The sequence below is a fragment of the Zophobas morio genome, unplaced genomic scaffold, assembly GCF_036711695.1.
Source record: "Zophobas morio isolate AGI-343-1 ecotype UQ-CSIRO unplaced genomic scaffold, CSIRO_AGI_Zmor_V1 ptg000024l, whole genome shotgun sequence".
Taxonomy (NCBI): Eukaryota; Metazoa; Arthropoda; class Insecta; order Coleoptera; family Tenebrionidae; genus Zophobas; species Zophobas morio.
The window spans coordinates 1,600,781-1,624,162 of NW_026972129.1; the positions used below are offsets into that span (position 1 = coordinate 1,600,781).

At 35.0% G+C, this 23,382-nt stretch overlaps 1 protein-coding gene across 1 annotated transcript in view; it reads right to left on the bottom strand.

The window, feature by feature from the left end:
* Positions 1–23,382, bottom strand: part of LOC135135279 (GTP-binding protein REM 1) — a 245,018-nt gene that overhangs the window by 145,110 nt on the left and 76,526 nt on the right. Inside the window, exon 2 of the mRNA XM_064064306.1 lies at positions 13,181–13,414. Within this exon, the coding sequence (XP_063920376.1) occupies positions 13,181–13,414 (234 nt within the window). The remainder of the gene's footprint in view (positions 1–13,180; positions 13,415–23,382) is intronic.

Below are 23,382 nucleotides of genomic sequence, written 5' to 3' on the forward strand. Positions count from 1 at the left end.
CGAGAACTGATTTTAAATTTAGAGAATGATTTGAAAAAATGTTGTTATCATGAGACCAATATTGTTCATCAGTACAGCGCATTAAAAGCACTAAAAGAATCGTTAACTAAACGAGATGTGGTGATCCATATGGATTTTTCGTAAAATTATTGCACCAAGTATCATGAGGAAGTCCAAGCTTTCCATTTCGGAAGATCAAGAACTCAGATTTCACTTCATTGCTTATAAAATCATAAATATTTGTTATTTTGAATGATCCTTTTAGCTTCAGCCTTGATACAATATCGATCAATTCATAAAATACTCATCATCTCGAAATATTTAGATAACGTGTATATATATCCATATTTACTATAAAATAATTCCTGTTTTAGTAGAATGACTTAAACAGGTGGCTCAAAAAAATGAATGAATTAGTCAATTTATTTTCTTGATTAAATTACGAACGCTCACTCCATTTTCCCAGTAAATTTTGAGAATACAATACTATTATTTTTAGTATTACACTTCACGAATTCAAGTTGATATACTACGTGTCCTTGCAAAAATGTTGATGATGTCATCATAAAATTGTGTAAAGAAAAACTCAACTCAAAAATGCTGGATATGTTTTATTGTAATTTAGGCGCGAGGGAAGTGCTGTTGAAACAACTTTCGACCAATTTTTTGTTGAATGCTATGATTAATACCATAGTTTAATACTCTATTATAGTCTAAGAGCCAGTGGCCGGCTACCTGTATGTAATTGACCAGACCTCGAATTTTGTACAGAGAATCTCCTAGATCCAACATACAAGGACTGAGGACTCACTAAGCCCAGCGCGGCTGGCGTAGCTGGAGCTCAGGTACGCCAGGTATCAAAAAATGACTAATTTTAAATGCATTTGACCATGTCTGCCATTTGGATATTTTGAAATATATGTTTATTTTTATTAAAAAATAACCATAGCAGACCATTATCACGCGTCTAACATCGTGGCAGACAATTTTGAAAGTGCCAAAAAATATAAAATTTTCAAACTAATTTTGACCAAGTCTGCCATTAATATATTTTGTTGATTGTAGTCTTAAAATATTATATTTATCACGGCAGACGTTTTTATTGAGTACCTATACACTTCAGCAGATAACAAAATCTTAACTACTACCCGAGCAGATGTATAAAAATGACGCATTATATCTTACATTTATTTCTTCTACTTGAAATTAAATTTATTGTTGTTTTTAAAAATTGATATTTGATTGTATAATATCATTAACAGTTCGATAAGAATGACAGTTTCGAAAGTTCAAATGTATCAGTTGATTACCGACAAATGATACCAGTTCATCACTACACCAATGTTTAAAAAAGAAATCAATGAGAGCTTCTTTAAATTTCGTATTTTTTATCTCCTTTGTAAAATCTGATGGTCGTACCTGGTCAGGCCCAGAAATTGTGAAATTATTTAACGGTGCGTCATGTCGTAGACTTCTTTCATTGTCTTTTATAGATGGATGCAAATATTGGTCGAAAATTACGTCGATTCTTCGTGCTGGATATTTTGTTATCATCTGCAAAAATTGTTTGGAAATATTTTCTAATGTTTGTGGTACTTCTTTCATAGAATGAATAGCGGATTTGACAGTTTTACAAATACTACCATCTAAATGACATAAAGCAAGAGGTACAGGAGTTATCGGATACGATATGTGAATTCCTACAGAAATATAAATTTTTAAAAACAACAATAAATTTAATTTCAAGCAGATGAAATAAATGTAAGATATAATGCGTCATTTTTATATACCTATCTGCTCGGGTAGTAGTTAAGATTTTGTTATCTGCTGTGTATAATAGGTACTCAATAAAAACATCTGCCGTGATAAATATAATATTTTAAGACTACAATCAACAAAATATATTAATGGCAGACTTCGTCAAAATTAGTTTGAAAATTTTATATTTTTTGGCACTTTCAAAATTGTCTGCCACGATGTTAGACGCGTGATAATGATCTGCCATGGTTATTTTTTAATAAAAATAAACATATATTTTAAAATTTCCAAATAGCAGACATGGTCAAATGCATTTAAAATTGGTCATTTTTTGATACCTGGCGTACCTGAGCTCCAGATACGCCAGCCGCGCTGGGCTTAGTGAGTCCTCAGTCCTTGTATGTTGGATCGAGGAGACTCTCTATACAAAATTCGAGGTCTGGTCAATTACATACAGGTAGCCGGCCACTGGCTCTTAGACTATTAGTGTTTGTTAGTTTGGTATGCCAATCAGTAATGACAGATTTATTATCTCTGATAATTAGAACATCTACAAACGGAATAATATTATTAATTTCTGTTTCAGCCCCGTAGCTAGAAAACTTATTCAGGGGGGGCAAGTTTGTCGACAGAGGGGGCTTCGTGTAAATATATATATTTCAATAATACACTCAGATAACTGCTTTATTTTTTCATTAAAATAATTGTAAACGTCGTTTTTTCCGCTATTAATTATGTGTATTAATTATGTGTCATTGCGATCGATTCAGAGAATGTAGATTTACAAACAGCTGTACTGCATCTAAAAATTCGTATATATTGCCAAATAACATACCCCGTAAGAAAATAGAGGGTGGGCGGGTGGGGCTACCAAATATGCTTCAGCAATCGGCATTATATTGAAATTTTATTACTAATTTGAAATTTATAATGTCTCAGTGTTCCAGGGGGAGGAAACCACAACTGCTAGGAGGGGCTCAGCCCCATCTTGCCCCCCCATAGCTACGGGGCTGTTCTGTTTATAAGATGTTTATTTTAAATATACAGTGCATCTTTTTTAAAAGTGGCCATAGGAATTCCCATGTTAAATTTTAGAACTCATGTTAACTTTTGTTAGGGTGAAAATCCAGAGATGATTTTTGTGGAGAAAATAGCCTTGGGGTTCTACTCTAACTTTCACTACCACTTTTTGCAGTAATTTGTTAATTTGTGCTTTAAAAAATAAAAATTATTTAGATTAAAAACGTTTGGTATATCATAGACGGTTTTGACTTATCATTTTAACTTGTCATTTTTGACAGCATAATTTTGATTTAACCATTAAATATATACCTTTATTGCAGTTTTTAGAAAAGAAACAGAATGATGGAATTCAAATATAAATGAAGATAATGAAAGATAATTTCACTGAAATTGCGTTTTTAATGTCCACGATTGAAAAAACCTGTGTTTACAAATCTGCCATAAAGTTTTCAAAATGTGCTCTTGCCGGGTATGGATGTGGGAATGCTGCAGCAAAATTTTGCGCAGTTTCTCTATTGTCGATAAGGCTTTAATGTATCCATCAGTGACCATTTCTACTTTTTCTTTAATTATGTACTGCGGCATGTTGACGAATTTCGGCCACTAAAAATCAGTAATCGAACGAGTAATCAAAGGTTAGAAACGTCAGGTAAATGTCTGTTTTCACATGGCTGCCTACAATATTAGCGACAAAAATATCCAAATATTTAATGTTTTTTAAGAAATACCCTTTAATTTAAAACATGAATTTTAATAAAATCGACAAAAGATAACCGAAATTACATGCAGTAAAAATTTCAGCTATGAATCTTTACTCAAACATAAGTTAACATAGGGTATAAAATTTAACATGGGAATCCCTATGGTCACTTTAAAAAAAAATGCACTGTGTATAAAATACTAGCTTTTCGCCCGCGGCTTCGCTCGCGTAGACGATTTGTTGTGTTGAAGAGCATTATTTAGGCTGCAAGTAAAAAATGTGTTGAAGGACATTAATAGAATTTTCAGTAAAAATCGACCTAAAAAATGTCTGCTCATAAAAATTTTGTCACCCCCTTTCATCTTCTTAGGGGTGAACTCTGGAAACAATCTGAAATACGTGTTTCATTATTTGTGTTGAAGAGTATTAATACCAAGTTCTCCGTAAAAATTTAAATTTACAGTAGAAATATTTTTCCCATACAAACTTCGTCACCACTTTTCACCCCCTTTGGGATTGAATTTCGAAAAATGCTTAAATACGTGTTTCATTATTTTATGTTGGAGACAATTAATGCCAAGTTTCACGTAAAAATTTAAATTTACAATAGAAATATTCCCACACAAATCTAGCCACCATATTTCACCCCCTTAGGGGTTGAATCTGGAAAAATGCTTAAATACGTGTTTCATTATTTGTTGGATGTATGATTATTACTCATACATACGTACCGAAAGATTGATATAAATGAAACACAAACATGTGCTGTGTATACTATCCTCAAACATATTTGGCGTTTATGACTTCACACCAATTTGACTCCCATTATAATTCAATAGGCCGTCACAACCGGATGTCTTAAACCCGCTCACCGATACCTACCTGAAAAGACCTTTTCGACGTGCCAGGGACGGTCGAGACGCGAAGGACCGGACTCAGAGTAATTTTGTTTGTTAAAATTTTAAAATTTCCTTACAGAACATAATTTATACTTTGAAGAAAATTACACAAAGACACAATTATTAGAAGTGTTACACACTCGAAAATTTGAGAAACAATATAAAATAGATGCTATGGCGCGAGATCGTGGATTTAGGGTAATTAGACTTCCGCCGTACCATTGTATATTTAACCCCATCCAACTAATCTGGTCGCAAATGAAAAATAATATAAGAAGGAATAATACGACACCAAAATTTAGTAGGGCAACAATTGACATAATTAGGGAAGAAGCTTCCAAAATAACTGCCGAAATGTGGGCCAATTGTGTACGACATTCCACAAAAGAAGAAGACCAGTACAGGGCACGGTTGATAACACCGTTAATTATTAATTTAGAAGAGTCGAGTGATGATGACAGTGACTATTTCGATCAATAAATAAGCAGTAGTAGTTAATAAGTAAATAGTTGTGCTGTAATAAAAAATGATTGAGTACAAAGTTACTTTGTTTTTACTTAAAATAAAAAACTCGAAAGGCGCAGTTGTCGGTAAATGCAAAACTCAGTCCTGCCCTGTGCTTTTACCAGAAAAGGTCTTTTCAGGTAGGTATCGGTGAGCGGGTTTAAGACATCCGGTTGTGACGGCCTATTGAATTATAATGGGAGTCAAATTGGTGTGAAGTCATAAACGCCAAATATGTTTGAGGATAGTATAACACTGTATTTACTTGTTGTTGACGGTTCGGAGTACAAAGTGTGTAAATTGCAGGTAGAAGAGAAAGTGGGGACGCTTGTGACAAGGGTTGGTGGGTAAAACCCTAACCCGAACATGGTCCGGCGCCTTGAAAGAACTAACTTTCAACATGAGAAAGTATAACAATTATAAATATGAATTACATAATATGTTTCTACATGACAGGTGCATACATTGACAATAAAATAGAGTACAGAACACAGAAAAAACAGGGGTAAATTTCGACACTGCACATTTGTTTATGTCGGAAGCACACACAGTTTAGTCACTTGCCGGTTAATCACATCATGTGCGGTTCTCACTGTCACTACGCGAATGGGGTCATGTAAACTGGGATGAACAGTGGTAACGCGTCCCAGTGGTCCATATAAGCGGGAGTGTGTGGTCTTCCTTAATGACCACCAAATCGTCCACCTTATGCTCTTGTGGCTGGCCTTGGTCTATTTTGGGCGATGGTGAAGTTGACCCATATGTTCTGCTGTCCACCGTTTCCAAAATTGCTGCTGAATGCGGCTGAATTGTTGCCACCTGGAGAGCCGGTTCGTTGAGACCGCGGTGACGTTATCCTCTGAAATAACAGTTAGAGGGATTCCAACGAGGAAGTGACCGGGAATTAAAGGAGTCATTTGGATCTTTGGACATGGCGGTTAACGGGTACGAATTCAAACACGTTTCGACTTGTATTTGCAACGTCTGCATTTCTTGCAAATTAAATAAAAATGCACCAGTAACGCGCTTCATTTGACTTTTCGCAGATTTGACCGTTGCTTCCCAGATAGTCCCCATATGTGGTGTGGAAGGCGGAATGAAATGAAAATTGATGTGGTTAGTTGTCAAATCATTTAGCAAATTTGTATTCGAAGCCCATTTGGCTAAAGTGACACGTGCTTGGTAAAGCACGGGATCACCCCGCCAGAAAATTCTTTGATACCGTCTATCTTCGGGATGAATTAAAATTTGATGATACATGTTACAAATGTCCGCTGTAAAAGCGACCTCATGCGTCCTAGATCGAATTATTGAATCAGAAATTTCGTTTTATACTTTTGACCCTGTACTGAGACACGCATTTATGCTTTTTCCGACTGATGGTTTGACTGACCCATCAAACACTACGCAAATCTTTTCAGTGACCCCGTCAGTTTTGGAAACCGCATGACGAGGCAAAAAATGATGGGGTTTACTTTCGATTTTTTGCTCTGTAAATGAACCTAGTAAAAGCATATGATGTAAATTAATGTTTTCTTTTATAAAATTATGATAGTTGATTTCTAACATAATATTTTTTGCGAACTTAAGTTCTGAGGAGTACAATCATTGAAGCGCGATTTCTTTCGAATCCCTCAAGATTGGGAAACACTTGCTAAATGTTAATTTGACTTGAAATCGTCCGTTGGATAATTAAGTGGCATTGTTAATAAAATAGTTCTCATGTTGTATTTCAAGAGCTGTGAGCGGCTTATCATCGTTTGAATAACTTTCAAGTTTGCAAAACTTTTCAACTTGGTTTTCTAAATTGACATTATATACCGCGCAATGTAGACTTTGACGCGTGTTACTGGTGGGGCATCCATGCAATGCCCCCCTGCAATCCAACCCGATAAAGTTTTCTGTAATATTAGGCCACGTCCTATTGTTTGAATTTGACCTACACATAACAGTTGCCAAAATAATCCAGCTCCGATTAACAGATCGACTGGCTGTGACAAATTGAAATTAGGATCGGCAAGTTTTACTGCTTCAGGTATGTCCAGCTCATCTTTAGAAAAGGTACGGACAGGTATGTTCTTAGAAGTTTTGGGAATGACCAGACAATTTAAAGCTGTTGTAAATGAGTAATGTAACGACTCGATCTGTATATATATGCCTGAACCTTTTGTCTGGCGGTCGTATTTGAACATTGAATACCTGCTACAACCACATTTGCATTTTGTATACTTAAAACCAATTTGTTATCCGCGGCTTGAGTAATAAAATGCCATTCTGAACCCACGTCTAACAAAGCCCGGAATTTTTGAAATTTGTTTTTACAATCCTTTATTAGAATTATTGCTGTAGACAAAACGGCTTGTGAAAAAAAGGTGGATGAGCAATAAACTCCACTGGTACTAGGATGGTTTTCGTTTGAATGGTAGGGTTGATCACTATATAAAAGTGTATTATGTTTCAATAGGCATAATTTACATGACATAGATTTACAGCTATTGAACGTATGCGATGGTTTGAGACAATTTTGACATAATCCCAACCTATCTACCTGAGACCTTCTTTCCAAAACACTGAGTTTTAAAAAGGTAACACAGTTGTAAATTAAATCAGATTTTTTACAAAAATAACAAGTGGATTGTGTGCTATTGCGATTTACTGCCGCTGTAAATGTAGACACCTTTTGTGGGGGCCTTGAAAATGATTTTGGTTCTGTTTTTTGATTATTATTATACGTATTATTAGCTGTAAATTGAGATTTATTCAACTCCATCGATTCCATCAAATGACAGCGTTGCGTCAAGTAATCAATTAACTGTTTTTTAGTTGGTAATTCGTTCGTAGTCAAAGATTCTTCCCAACCCCTGCGGCTGATAAAGTCTAATTTGGATGTTAATAAATAAATAAGTAAGACGTCTGATGGATTTATTTCGATATCAAAAGATTTTAAACCTTCAAGATTTGTGTTAAAAGTATCTAATAACTGTCGCATTGAACTGGAGGAATCTTTAATTACTTGAGGTAGATTAAACAAATTGGTCACGTGGTGCTGGATGATTAACCGTTTGTTTTCAAATCTGTCCTTGAGCAATTTCCACGCCACGTCATAATTTGCCTCAGAAATTGTTAACGGATTTATGGCGTTTGCTGCGTTGCCACACAAAGAATTCTTTAAATGGTGAAATTTCTGTATTTTGGTCAGACGTGTGTCGTCATGAACCAACGTTTTAAATGTATTGGAAAAAGGTAGTCATTCAGTATAAATTCCGCTAAACGGTTTAATAACAATCGGGAGCAATTGCACCGATGGTGACGGTGTGCTCGTAGGTGCGTTACCTTGCGGTGCAGGTGAAGATGTGTTAACGCGTTTTTGCTCAATAGCATCTTCGACATCTGCACATAAATCGTAATACGCGTTTTCGAAATAAAGTTTTATTCTAGCGTGTTCTAAATCGAGGGTAGCGTCATCAAGAGCTTCAATCTGAGAATGGATTTCGTCAAACTGAGCCTTAATGCGTACAAAATCGCGCAATCTTACTCTTAGTCGAGAAGCGGATGTACTTAGATTGTTTGTTTCAAACCAAAACTTAAAACGCGATATTTCGTCGTGAATTCGATCTCTTTTTAAGAGTAAAATTTGTAAATTTGCTGCATCCTCTGGTGTAGGAGTCCGAAAATGTTTCGGCATTGTCGTCGCCTTCCGCGACTGCCATGTGTGGAGTATCGAAAATTTGCGAACGCGTCATAACCATTTGAAAAATCGATCAGTTGAAATACGTAAAACTGGTACAGTGCGGGCAAGGTAAATGGTACTTGCCAATGAAATTTAAATAAAATGACGTGCAATTACGGTCGAATGCGTGCTTGACCGGAAATAGATAAAGAAAAGGAATAGTTGGAACCTTAGATCATATAATAAATAGATACCACCATGCCGTGTTCTTTCCCTAGCAGAGCCTGTGACGACATCCTCCAGTCACACATCTCTCTCGTACATGAAGGGATTATACTATCCTCAAACATATTTGGCGTTTATGACTTCACACCAATTTGACTCCCATTATATTTCAATAGGCCGTCACAAACGGATGTCTTATACCCGCTCACCGATACCTACCTGAAAAGACCTTTTCTGGTAAAAGCACAGGGCAGGACTGAGTTTTGCATTTACCGACAACTGCGCCTTTCGAGTTTTTTATTTTAAGTAAAAACAAAGTAACTTTGTACTCAATCATTTTTTATTACAGCACAATTATTTACTTATTAACTACTACTGCTTATTTATTGATCGAAATAGTCACTGTCATCATCACTCGACTCTTCTAAATTAATAATTAACGGTGTTATCAACCGTGCCCTGTACTGGTCTTCTTCTTTTGTGGAATGTCGTACACAATTGGCCCACATTTCGGCAGTTATTTTGGAAGCTTCTTCCCTAATTATGTCAATTGTTGCACTATTAAATTTTGGTGCCGTATTATTCCTTCTTATATTATTTTTCATTTGCGACCAGATTAGTTCGATAGGGTTAAATATACAATGGTACGGCGGAAGTCTAATCACCCTAAATCCATGATCTCGCGTCATAGCATCTATTTTATATTGTTTCTCAAATTTTCGAGTGTGTAACACTTCTAATAATTGTGTCTTTGTGTAATTTTCTTCAAAGTATAAATCATGTTCTGTAAGGAAATTTTGAAATTTGAAAATTTTAACAAACAAAATTACTCTGAGTCCGGTCCTTCGCGTCTCGACCGTCCCTGGCACGTCGAAAAGGTCTTTTCAGGTAGGTATCGGTGAGCGGGTTTAAGACATCCGGTTGTGACGGCCTATTGAATTATAATGGGAGTCAAATTGGTGTGAAGTCATAAACGCCAAATATGTTTGAGGATAGTATACAATGAAGCTATCCTTGCCTGATCACTATTTGAATTTTGCGCGCCTAAATTTTAGGAAGTATGTCTGAACTAACTTCGTACGAAAGATGTTGACAGCTTGATTTTATAAATAATTCACAATAGATAATGAAAGGAATGGTAAATTATTGGGCAGCAATTGTGATCCTTTATGATTACATCACTTAAAATAGCATCTTTGTTCTAAATTCTAAAATTGTTTTTTGTACAACAACTCGAAAGAGAGGTTAGAAGAAACATCTGTCAAAAGCGATTTGTTGCGCTGGTGCGGTACAAGGATGGAAGTGAAATAGACATATACAGATGAAATGCATATAACAAAGATGAAGATGTGGTGATCACACAAGGATAGCATTATACTACTCCTCTTGACGTAGAAAACGACAACAGATAGCTTCATGTCTAGTCACAGCTTTCAGTTTGAGTATTGGTATCTATTTATTATATGATCTAAGGTTGGAACCCACTCACCGGGCACCTGGGACGGCTAGACTGATTCGCTGTTCTCCTGTCCGGTAGGGAACTTACAATGGCTGGATCCCGTCTCCCGATGCAGGCGTCGAAAATTGTCAAAACCGTGATAAGATCACCTGGAGCCTGGGTGATTGATTGGATGGACTGAATTCGCTTCTCTCCTGCTCAGTAGGGAACTCCGGCGGCCGGTAGGTCACGTCTCCCGATACAGGCGTCGAAAATTACCAAAAACGTGATAAGGTCACTTGGAACCTTGGATGAAACGACTGTATGGGCTGGATTCGCTGCTCTCCTGTCCGGTAGGGAACTCCGACGGCCGGTAGGTCACGTCTCCCGATATAGGCGTCGAAAATTACCAAAAACGTGATAAGGTCACTTGGAACCTTGGATGAAACGACTGGATGGGCTGGATTCGCTGCTCTCGTGTCCGGTAGGGAACTCCGATGGCCGGTAGATCACGTCTCCCGATACAGGCGTCGAAAAATGGCACCACCGCATTTTATTGTTGAATTCACAGCACTGGATCACACATGTCGAGAGATCCGGCTCGAAGGACCAATGTTGGATGTATGATTATTACTCATACATACGTACCGAAAAGATTATATCAATCTTTGTATCAAATGAAACAGAAATATGTGCTGTGTAACACTGTATTTACTTGTTGTTGACAGTTCGAAGTCTATGTACAAAGTGTGTAAATTCGGAGGAGATTCATTGCAGGTAGAAGAGAAAGTGGGGACGCTTGTGACAAGGGTTGGTGGGTAAAACCGTAACCCGAACATTATTTGTGTCGAAGAGCATTAATACCAAGTTTCACGTAAAAATTTAAATACATATACAATAGAAATATTCCCACACAAATCTAGCCACCATATTTCACCCCCTTAGGGGTTGAATGTGGAAAAATGGTTAAATACGTGTTTCATTATTTGTGTCGAAGAGCATTAATACCAAGTTTCACGTAAAAATTTAAATATAAAATAGAAATACTTTCCCATACAAATTTAGCCTCTACATTTCACCCTCTTAGGGGTTGAATTTTAGAAAATGCTTAAAAACGGGTTTCATTATTTGTGTTGAAGAACATTAATACCAAGTTTCACGTAAAAATTTCAATTTATAGTAGAAATATTGTTCCTATACAAACTCGGCCGCCCAAACTTAGACACCACTTTTCATCCCCTTAAGAGTCGAATCTCCAAAAATGCTTAAATACGTATTTCCTTATTTGTATTGCAGAGAATTAAAATGTACCAGGTTTCACGTAACGATCTAAATTTACAGTAGATATATTGGTCCTAAACAAATTTTATCACCCCTTTTTAATCCCCTTAGGGGATGAATTTCGAGAAATCGCTTCTTAAACGATGCCTCCAGTATAAAATGAACATTCTCTCCAAATTTCAACTTTCTATCGTTAGCGGTTTGGGCTGGGCGTTGATAGGTCAGTCGGGACATTGCCTTTTATATATAAAAATTAGGGATGTACCGACTGTAGGTCTGGCCGACTAACCGACTAGCCGATTGTTCGGCCAGTAAAGACCGACTAGTCGGTCGACTGTTCGGCTTTGCTAAAACTGGTTTATAAATGCGACAGACAGTGTTTATTTATATTTCTCTGACTACCTTAAAAATTTTTTTTATTTTAATAAAAGTTCCTTTGTTTTCCAAAAAATGTGTTAAATTTGTTTGGATAATTTTAACATTTTTTTTTGTAGTAACTCAGTACAAAAATAAAGAATAACAAAATTTTGGGCCAGTTTATACAATATTTTAACTGAGATTAAGTTGATCACGCGTTTAATAAGGCCATTAGCGACGTCTGATTGGCCTAAAGTCGGTCACATGGTACTTTAACGCCGTGTTAAAAATTAAATCGCAATTACACGGTCTAGGACAATTCGGCGCGGCCGACTTAGCACGGCCGACTTGGCGCGAGACATTTTGACGCAGGGACACTTTGGCGCAAGCCATCTTGGCGCGGGCCATCTTGGCGCGAATGAACTCGCACCAAAAAAATAGATATAAATATACAAAAATTGCACCCGTTGTTAGCATAACCTAATTTTTATAGTCTCCAACGCGTGGAGGGGTAATGTCGACTTTTTAATAGACACACGGGCGCTTCGCGCCCTGCACCCCATTATAAACATACTCCTAAACGTGGAACTTCTTGCTCCGTGGATCATTTAGTTATTGGAAATTGTGCGAATGAACTGTATATTTGGTTGCCTACATACCATAAATAACAGGGTGCCAACCACAGTACGAAAAAAAAATATTTTTTATATTATATACCAACGTACTCGCGCCAAGATGGCTTGCGCCAAAGTGTCCCTGCGCCAAAATGGCTCGCGCCAAGTCGGCCGCGCCAAATAGTCCCATTCCGGCAATTACATATTTAATTCAGGTTCTGTAAACCGGGTTTAATTGTATTATATACTATTTTAATTTTAATAAAAAAAGCCGACCGATCGGGCAGTCGCCGACAGCCTGCCGACGATGAAAAACGGTCGAATAGTCGGCTTATCCGACCGGTAGGCCACTAGTCGGTACATCCCTGTAAAATACGTATTATTATAAAAATTTACCGTTACAAACTTAAATATCATGAAAAGTTATCCATGTTTCGTAATATTAGTTAAGCTGTTGTAGAATGTTAAAATTTAATAGTGACAAAATTTAAATTGTACAATAGGTAACAAATTAGTAAAAATAAGTTTCATTCTGGCACATAACCACTAAATTTTGTAGCCTTGATAAAGGATAAAGTTCAATGTCCGAAACGCCGGTAATATTGCAAAAAATTCTTATTAATGTCCGATTTCCCACTTTCTCTTTTTAACTTATCTACATATGCGAACATCTTTGTATGGTTATTGACTTTATTTAATAATTATTCTTACCTTTCTGACGATCATATGCATTTATGCATTCAGAAGTCATAAACTGACTAATTAAGGTTGTTTTGCCAACTCCCTGGGCACCAAGCAATGCAACTAAATAACTCGAAACAGGCACATTTGGTGGTTCAGACTCATTCAGAAGAAATGAAGATGTTCCAGTTCCAGAAACTGGAGGACACAAACTGTTACTTCGTGAACGTCGTCTTCTAAATGAATCTCCTCTATTCACTATTCCTGAAAATAAAACTGCTACTAAAATCATAGCAATACAATGCCTGCAAAATAAAATATGTAGATTCCTAAAAATATTATTCCATTCTAGTTTTAGATTTTCTCCTGCTATAAGCTAAAATTTATTTGCATCAAAAAATTAATCTATAAAAAATAATATCTAATTTTAATTAAATGTGCAATTACTTACTATAAATTATGTTTATTGTTATTTTAGTACATATTTAACAACCGTATTTGTTTACGTATAGATTCATTATAGTTTATTTAGTGTATTTTACTTTTTTTAGTTTATCATGTATACACTGTGTTTTTACTCTGAGAATATAATTCATGTATCACATGACCCCATTTCTTCCAATAGGATTTATTAATGCTCTTAATTACATGTCTATCACAGCGATAATAATTCTGTTACCTTATTGTGGTCTGCTGCTACCTAAATTTAAAGACACTGCCTCCGCTGCCGGCGCTGGTTGCCGTACCGGATGCCGGCAGCTCCGGTTATCATAACGGGTGTATAGTATATTTGAATGGAAACCGGCACTAGTAAAGTAAAATATATTTAAAAAAAATCGTTTACTGACGCTACAAAATGTGTTAAATAAAATAATAGAAATAAAAATAAATTCTCATAAAACAGTAATAAAATAGCAAGAATAATATATATAAAAAGAAGAATTTTAAAAGTGATCAACGTCTTTTTTTTCTATTTTTTCTTTGCAAGCCAAATACAGTGTTGCCGATTCCCTTGGGACATCCTCTTTTTTTAATTTTAGATGGCAATCTGATTTTGTTGAGCTGAACTTCTTCACCACATGTAGTATAGTGTCAATAAAATGAGTAGGGAAAATTGTTAACGTAAGGAATATATATAAGAGGTGATTGTACAGTTGGATAGTGTGGGTTAAGTAGTGTTAGAATAAAGTTCTAGAAACGCAACCTGCGTTTCTGTGACCCTTCCCCCGTACTCAGTACCTAAATGTAAGCAGAAAACAAATATAACAACGACATTTAAAAGTTGGATATTACATGGCGATCCTGCCAGGATCCAGGATTCCAGGATAATTGAAACTGAAACCCGTTGTCAGAGGAAAATAAGACATGGGCAGTAAAACGTCGAAAGAAGAAGTCATAATTGCGCAAACAGCAAGCGGGGATGCGACCATAACGAAGACGGATTGGATCTTAATCTGTTTGACGGTTGTGTTGGTAATTTTATTACTATGGCTGGGAATCAAAAAGTGTAAGAAAATGCTAAGAAAAGTGGTACGTCAAGAAATCCATAAGAATGAATTGGAGCATTCCAGGGACGCTACTACAGAGGCATAGTGATGTAGTGTTACAGTGCAGTGATTGAATGGAAAGTGAAAATCAAGTTAAGTTTTAATCTATTGAAAGTGGGAAAAGTGGTTAAGTTCGTGAAATTGCGCATAAGGTATTGTAACAGGTTTTCAAAAAGGAAATATGTCGGGTTAACATCGGTCAAAGGAAGTGCAAAGTACATTTTCACTCGTAGGAAATGAAAATTGGAACTTCAGCAAATTAACTAGTTATTGCATCGAGAATTTTTTTTTGCATGTTAGATATAAAACTTGGGTTCATTGTTATTGCTGATCGTTGTAATTATTTGTTTGATTTATCGTAAAATGTTTGATATGATAATTTTGTATGAAAGGTTGAGAAACTGTTGATGGAGTTAAACTTAACGGGCATTCATAACAAATTAAAAGAGATAAGAACTTATTTAATAAAAATCGGTCGGGATAGGCGCACTATTGAGTGTGTAAATAGGAAGATAGATGAAGCAAATCAAATTTATAAATGTTTAGATCAGGTAAACAAGCAGGTTAAATTAGATGTAACAAATAAGGAGTATACTGACGAAGATATTAAAAAATTAAATGCACTAAATGGTGAGATACGAAAGATATACAAAGAAATTTTAAATTTTTCAAAAAGTACCAGTACGAGTGTCGGCTCCAAGATGGCATTTGATCTTAAAACGGCTGTTAGTCTATTACCTGTCATGAATGATGATGAGGCTGTAACAATGCAATTGATGGACGCAATAGAACTTTACGATACTATGTTAGAATCAACCGGTAAACCTTCTTTAATAAATTTTGTCTTGAAAACACGTCTTTCAGTTGGTGCGAAACTTAGACTTAAATCGAATTACGATAGTGTTGCTTTGCTCATATCGGATATGAAAACACATTTGATTACAAGGAAAAGCGATACCGCTTTGCAAACGAAATTAATGCGCGCCACACAAGGAAATAGATCCGTTTCAGATTTTGGTAAAGAAATAGAAGAAATATTTGTTAATCTTACTATATCACAAGCTAATGGCGAGTCGACAGCATTTAATATTTTAAAAGCAGTGAATGAAAAAAATGCTATTAAAAGATTCGCGGATGGCTTGCGTAATCAAAAATTAAGTACCATTGTTGCATCTAGAAATTTTTCATCTCTTAAAGACGCGATTCAAGTAGCGCAGGATGAAGAAATATCACGCTTCGGTCCAGAAAATCAAATTATGACAGCAAATCACAATAAACGGAATTATAATAACGCTAGCAAGAAATATAAACCAAACCAAGGTTCGGATTATTCACATAAAAATTGGAACTATTCACACAAATTTCGTAGAGATAATAACGCAAATGGATCAAATTATGCAAGAGGGAATACATCAAACACAAATCGTAATTTTAATAGAAACAAATACTCAACAGGGAAAGTTTTTAATCATAACCATAACAACAATTCATTTCGTAAATACCAATCAAATAAACAAATTAATCATGTCCAAGAAACGACGAAACAAAACACAGAAGTAGAAACCCGTAACCACCAGTTTTTTCGAGAAAGTAATAATTAATGAAATTTGTGAATGCAATGGCACCTCATGGGTAAATTTTGGAGTAAACGATAATAATTTTAGTTTTTTAGTAGATACGGGAGCTTCATTGTGTGCTATTAAGCATGAATGTTTATCTAGCGATACTGAAATAATAAAAGAAAAATTGAAAATTAAGGGGATTACAGGTTATATTTTTTCAGAAGGGTACGTTCATTTAAAATTGAAATATAATGGAAAATATTTTGTTCAAAAATTTTATGTATTTAAAAATTTATCGTGTTCAACAAATGGCATTATAGGTAAAGATTTTCTGAAAAAGTTTAGAGGAGTTATTGATTTTGAAAAGGATACTTTACTTCTGTCACATTTTAATAAAGAAACTATAATACCGTTACGTTCTGATAATGATGATATTATTGCAATTCCACCGCGATGTGAGTTTGTTTTTTGGTTATCGACAAAAATTAAAGAAGATTGTGTTATTGTGTCAAAAGAATTATGTTCTGAAGTCTTTATTGCCAACAGTATTGTTAGACCAAAAAATGGTAAAATTCCGGTCAAAATTCTCAATACAAGAGAAACTGAAGTATGTTTGAAAAACTGTGTACCTGAGTTGCAAAGATTATGTGAATATAACATATGTAAATTTGAGAGAAATACAGTTCTGGCTGATAGAGTAGAAAATTTATTAAATTTGTTAAACTTAAAGTCGTTAAATCCACAACAACAGAAAACAATTGAAAATATTTGTGCTAAATACGCTGATATATTTCATTTACCAGAAGATAAATTATCGACTACTAATTTATATAAACAATCCATTAAACTGAAGGATAATACAAGTTCTATTTATGTCAAACCCTATAGGATTCCACAAACACAAAAACTAGAAATCGAAAAACAAATACGTAACATGTTAAAAGATGATATAATAGAAGAATCTAAAAGCGAATATTCGTCACCACTTCTTCTAGTTCCAAAGAAAAATGATAAAAATGGGGAAAAGAAATGGAGAGTAGTTATCGATTATAGGTTACTTAATCAAAAAATTGAGGACGATAAATTTCCCTTACCGAATATAACAGATATTTTAGATTCATTATCGGGAGCGATATATTTTTCTCATTTAGATCTGAGTCAGGGATACTATCAGGTAGAATTAGAACAACAAAGTCGACCTTATACAGCTTTTACTACAAACCAGGGGCAGTTTCAAATGAAAAGGTTGCCGATGGGTTTAAAAACAAGTCCCAGAGCTTTTTCACGACTAATGACAATAGCAATGTCTGGTTTAAATTATGAAAAATGTTTTGTCTACCTAGATGATTTAATTGTATTTGGAAGAAGTCTACAAGATCACAATTCTAATTTAATTAAAGTATTTAACAGGCTTAGGAAAGTAAACTTGAAACTTAATCCAGTAAAATGTGAGTTTTTGAAGAAAGAGATTCTTTATTTGGGACATATTATTACATCGAATGGTATTTTACCTGATCCTAGTAAAACTAAAATATTAAATGAATATCCTATTCCGACAACAGTTGATGAAGTAAGACGATTCGTGGCATTTGCTAATTACTACAGAAAGTACATACCAAAATTTGCTGAAAGGGCAGCACCCTTAAATCAACTTTGTAAAAAAAATGTAACATTTGAATGGTCTAAATCTTGTCAACAAGCTTTTCTAAATCTTAAAAATGCTCTTACGAAACCTCCGGTATTGGATTATCCAGATTTTTCAGAAAAAAATGAGTTTATTTTACAAACTGATGCATCTGGGATAGCAGTTGGAGCTATTTTATCAAATCAAAATAGTAAACCAGTAGCTTACGCCAGTCGAGTTCTAAATAAAGCCGAATTGAATTACTCAACTATAGAAAAAGAGTTATTAGCTATAGTCTGGGGAGTGAAACATTTTCGACCATATCTGTATGGTAGACGGTTTAAAATTTTAACTGATCACAGACCACTGGTATATTTATTCAATCTTACCAATCCCTCTAGCAGATTAACTAAATTTAGATTATGTTTGGAAGAGTATGATTTTGTTGTCGAGTATGTGAAAGGAGCAGATAATGTCTCTGCAGATGCTTTATCACGAGTGAGTGTGTCATCGAATGAATTGAAAAGTATGAATGAAAATTTGATTGCTGTGATGACAAGAGCGCAAGTAAAAAAATGTAAATCCAGTGACCAGAAATATGACAATTCAGAGATTACTGCAAACATACGGACTGATCACCCGAATATTGTAGAAATACTCAAAAAACCCAAAGATTGTATTGAATTGGTAGTTAATCCTAAGGCAATTTCCAAAAGTTTTGAGAAATATCACAAAGAAAAGATTGGAAATTTTACCTATATTCCTGCTGTGTCAACAATTTATACAAACCTAAAATCCCGATCGGCATCAGCGCGAGACGAGTTGTCGAGAGATTTAGCGTTAATTTGTAAAAAATTTGATATTACAGAGTTGACAGTTTTAAAAAATAATGATAATGCGCATATTATAAGAGACCTAGCTAGGATATGTAATAATGAAATGAGCTCACAGGGTACCCAAAATACAAATAAGTTCAACCTTCCTTTTCCAAGGATTTATGTTGTGTCAGGAGCTCAACGTGTATTTAATAAAGATGAACAAACAGTAATTTTAAATGATTTCCACTTACTACCAACTAGTGGTCATGCAGGAATTAACAGAATGCTAAATAATATTAAAAAATATTACTTTTGGCCAGGATTAAGTAGAGACGTTACGAATTTTGTAAAAAAATGTGATAGTTGTCAAAAACAGAAATTTAGTAAACATATAAAAGAACCAATGGTAATTACATCTACACCATCTTCTTCGTTTGAGAAAATCTATTTGGATATCGTAGGCCCCATAGAAAAAGATTTATATGGTTTTAACTATATACTCACACTGCAATGCGATTTAACTAAATTTGTAGAAGCGTATCCATTAAAAACCAAAGACACGATAACAGTAGCTAAAAATTTTGTAGAAAACTTTATTTTACGGTTCGGAATTCCGAAAGAAATTGCTTCAGATCGGGGTACGGAATTTATTTCATCAACAATGTCTGAAATTTGTAAACTATTGCATATTAAGCAGTTGCATTCTACATCTTACCATCATCAGAGTATAGGGGCACTTGAAAATTCTCATAAAGTTTTAGGAGCTTATTTGAGAACGATGACAGAAAATAAAACGAGATCATGGAGTACATGGCTATCTTATTGGTGTTTTTCTTATAATACTACAGTACATACGGAAACAAAGTACACTCCTTATGAATTAGTTTTCGGGAAAAAATGTAAAATTCCTAGCAATTTAGTTAAGGAAATCGAGCCAATGTATAATTTTGACGATTATTCTAAAGAATTAAAATTTAGGTTACAGAAAGCACATCAAGATGCACATTGTAATTTAGTTGCAAGTAAACTTAAACGGAAAGATAAGTACGATAAAAATGCTAATCCCATAGTTTATAAGAAAGGTGATTTAATTTTAGTGCAAAACGAAACAGGTGATAAATTAAGTGTTGTGTACAAGGGTCCTTTCGAAGTTTTAGAAGAAGAAACACCAAATGTGAAAATAATTAAAAATAGTAAACAGGTAACAGTGCATAAAAATAGAACAAAATTATATCATAAAGATGACTAACGCTATGCACGGCTCACGTTGCATGTAGTGTAGCATGTCTTGTAAAGTCATCAAAAGGAAAATTTTTAATAGTAATAGTTAGCGTAGGTCATAACATGTTTAGATTTAATTTAAACCAAGTTTCAGAATGAATGATTGTGCGAATGGGTTAGTTTTAGACAAAAATTACATCTAAATGTTACTTAAATGTAATTTTTTTTTCTTGTCCGGTAGAGGTGTAGTATAGTGTCAATAAAATGAGTAGGGAAAATTGTTAACGTAAGGAATATATATAAGAGGTGATTGTACAGTTGGATAGTGTGGGTTAAGTAGTGTTAGAATAAAGTTCTAGAAACGCAACCTGCGTTTCTGTGACCCTTCCCCCGTACTCAGTACCTAAATGTAAGCAGAAAACAAATATAACAACGACATTTAAAAGTTGGATACTACATATATATAAAAAGAAGAATTTTAAAAGTGATCAACGTCTTTTTTTTCTATTTTTTCTTTGCAAGCCAAATACAGTATTGCCGATTCCCTTGGGACATCCTCTTTTTTTAATTTTAGATGGCAATCTGATTTTGTTGAGCTGAACTTCTTCACCACCGGCTTTCACAGCTCCAACATCACCAATGTTCTTCCTCAAAAGTTCACCGTTACATACTCCTCAATAATCTCATCTCTATTCTGAATGTCCACTATTTGTTCAGTATCACAGTCACAGTGTACAACAGCATCCGTTTCAGTTTTTTTAATTTTTACTCTTTAGTTCCACAACATTATCTTCCATCATTATTATAGGCTCTGGTTCGTTTGTAGTTACTAACATATTATTAAGTACCATGAGAATATAATTCATGGATCACATGACCCCATTTCTTCCAATAGAATTTATTCATGCCCTTAGTTACATGGCTAACACAGCGATAATAATTTTTTTCACTAGCAGCCATCAAGCATGCAAATGTCGACTCATTTAGAGGTAGCAAATTCAACTTTTGCGACCACCGGTTCAAAAAGAAAAATTGAGGTTATGTACGCAATGTTTGATGTGATTATTTCTTAAGAAATGAACAAATGTGTGCTACAAACATTACTTGAGTTTACGCATGGTAGTTGGTAGACGGTAGAAGATAAAATGATTAACTCAGCGACAAGTATAAACGGTTTTCTTTGTGTTGAAGATTTAGATCAAGTTTGATTAGAAATCAAAACAAAATCATGTTGCGTCAAAAAATTGAACGTTTATTTTTCAGTTTATTGTCTTATGGTTTCTACTAGTGAAAAAAATAGTATATTAACTACGGTTGCAAAGCCACTTCTAGACCTCGCACTTAGAGCCCTCGACGCTGCGCGTCTCGGGTTCTAATTTGCGCTCGGTCTAGAATGCTTGACTCTGCAACCTTGGCTAATAATATACTATTTTCCACTAGTAGCATTACAATGGCTAATTGTCGACTTGTCTAGAGGTCTGTAATTTGCAAAATTGTGAACCTTAGTCAATAATGTAAACGTGAAGTTGGCCACCTAATATGACAACTCTCCACAACTGTCAGAAAAAATACGACATAACCTGAAAACGATCATTTTGGAAAATTTGCTTTTAAATTATGCTCTGGAATGATTTCCGAACCCTGAATTGATTATTGTCGGTGTAATTGAGGATAAATTAGTGATAATAAAACGATTTAATAACTGAATTATTACAACTTATAACAATATTAACAATAAGGAAACATTTAATTCTTATTAAAATAATAGTTGATGGTGCAATTGTGGCACGTCATATTGATACCAGCAGTCCCTGTATTTGTACTTGAATTGGAAAAACGGGCTGCAGGTATATCTATCGTGGAGTTAAAACACGCGCGGGAAGTGGACGGGAATGAAACGGAAGTGGACGGGAATGAAACCGAAGTTGATGGGAGTGAAAATGAAGTTGACGGGAGTGAAACTGCCTCATGGTTACGATTTGGTTTGACTTGATTTGTCGTAGATGAACTTTGGAACATTTTGGCGATTTTTTTTTATCGGAGATCGAGTCGTCGATGTATCCTTCTGCTACGCTGGAGGATTTCCATCTCCTGTGTCGCTTTAACGATAAAAGGTCGATACCTTTTTCAGCCAAAATTGTCGCGGAAGTACGACGGAATGAGTGTCCTGTGTACTGGTCTGGGTTTTTTAATCCAAGGAATTTCGCTGTAGTATTTGGAGTTTTGCTGATTGTATTATGACCAATGTTTTGTCTTGTCACATACCAAGTCTGTTCTTATTTTTTTCAAGTACAATTTTCTTATTGGCTCAAGATTTTAAATACTCTTTTGCCCTTTCTTTAGCACTGTCTCGTAATTTTAGTCGTTGTTGAGAAAGAGCTGTGAAGTATGATTTTGAGGACGTGTGATTGTGAATGTTACTCAGTTCTTGGACATACAGATACTGCTCACATTTGCTGACGTGCACAAATATCGTACCTTTACAATCTTGCTTACTTGTAGAACACTTCCGCTCCGAATTTTCTTTTACTTTTAAATTTTCTACCACCTTTTATGCAAGTCAAACGCATGTAGTAGTATTTTAACGATTCATTAACACTTTTACAAGTTTCAGGGAAACGTTTTCTTTGATTTTCAATCGATTTTGAATCACGAATCCAAAATTTGTTGTTAACACGCTACTTGTATGCGACAAGAGCTTCAATGAGAATTTGTCTCCCACATTCATTTCTGTTTTATCGTTCGTAACACTCATCAACAGCTACCATGGCCGTAGCCTATACTTATGTCACTTTTTGAGGTTAGGCACTTCGCCGGCAACCGTTTGTTCGTCTGACAAAAACCGGCATGGCGCTGCCTAAAATAAAATTAGATTATCGTTGTGTTTAAAGCTGTGAAAACGGTAGGACAAATAGCAGGTTTTGGGCTTGTTTTTATTACTTGGGGTTGCTTATCTTCTTAAGTGAACGACTAATAAACGCTACAGGTCTATCGTCCCCATTTGATAATACAGCTCCTATAGCATAACCGGAAGCATCAGTTGTCAAAATAAACCTATTTTCGGGAGAAAAATTTGGATACTATAACACAGATGGTTTAACTAACGCCTGTTTGAATCTTTCAAACGCCTGTTGGCACTTCCTAGTCCAAATAAAAGGTACATCTTTCTTTAACAAATAATAATTTAAAGATTCAGCAATCTTAGCAAAATTCTTTATATATCTTCCACAAAAATTTGTAAAAACCACAAAACGTTTTGTTTCATTCGAGTCTTTCGGTACGGGAAAAAGCTGAATCGAATCAATTTTTGAAGGATCCGGTTTTACACCGCCTTCTAAAATTACGTGGCCGAAAAAACAGAATTTATTTTTTCAAAAAAATCACGATTTTTCTACAATCGCTATAAAAAGTGCACATTTTGATTGTCATTTTAATTTCGAAATGGCACGTTTTTAAATAC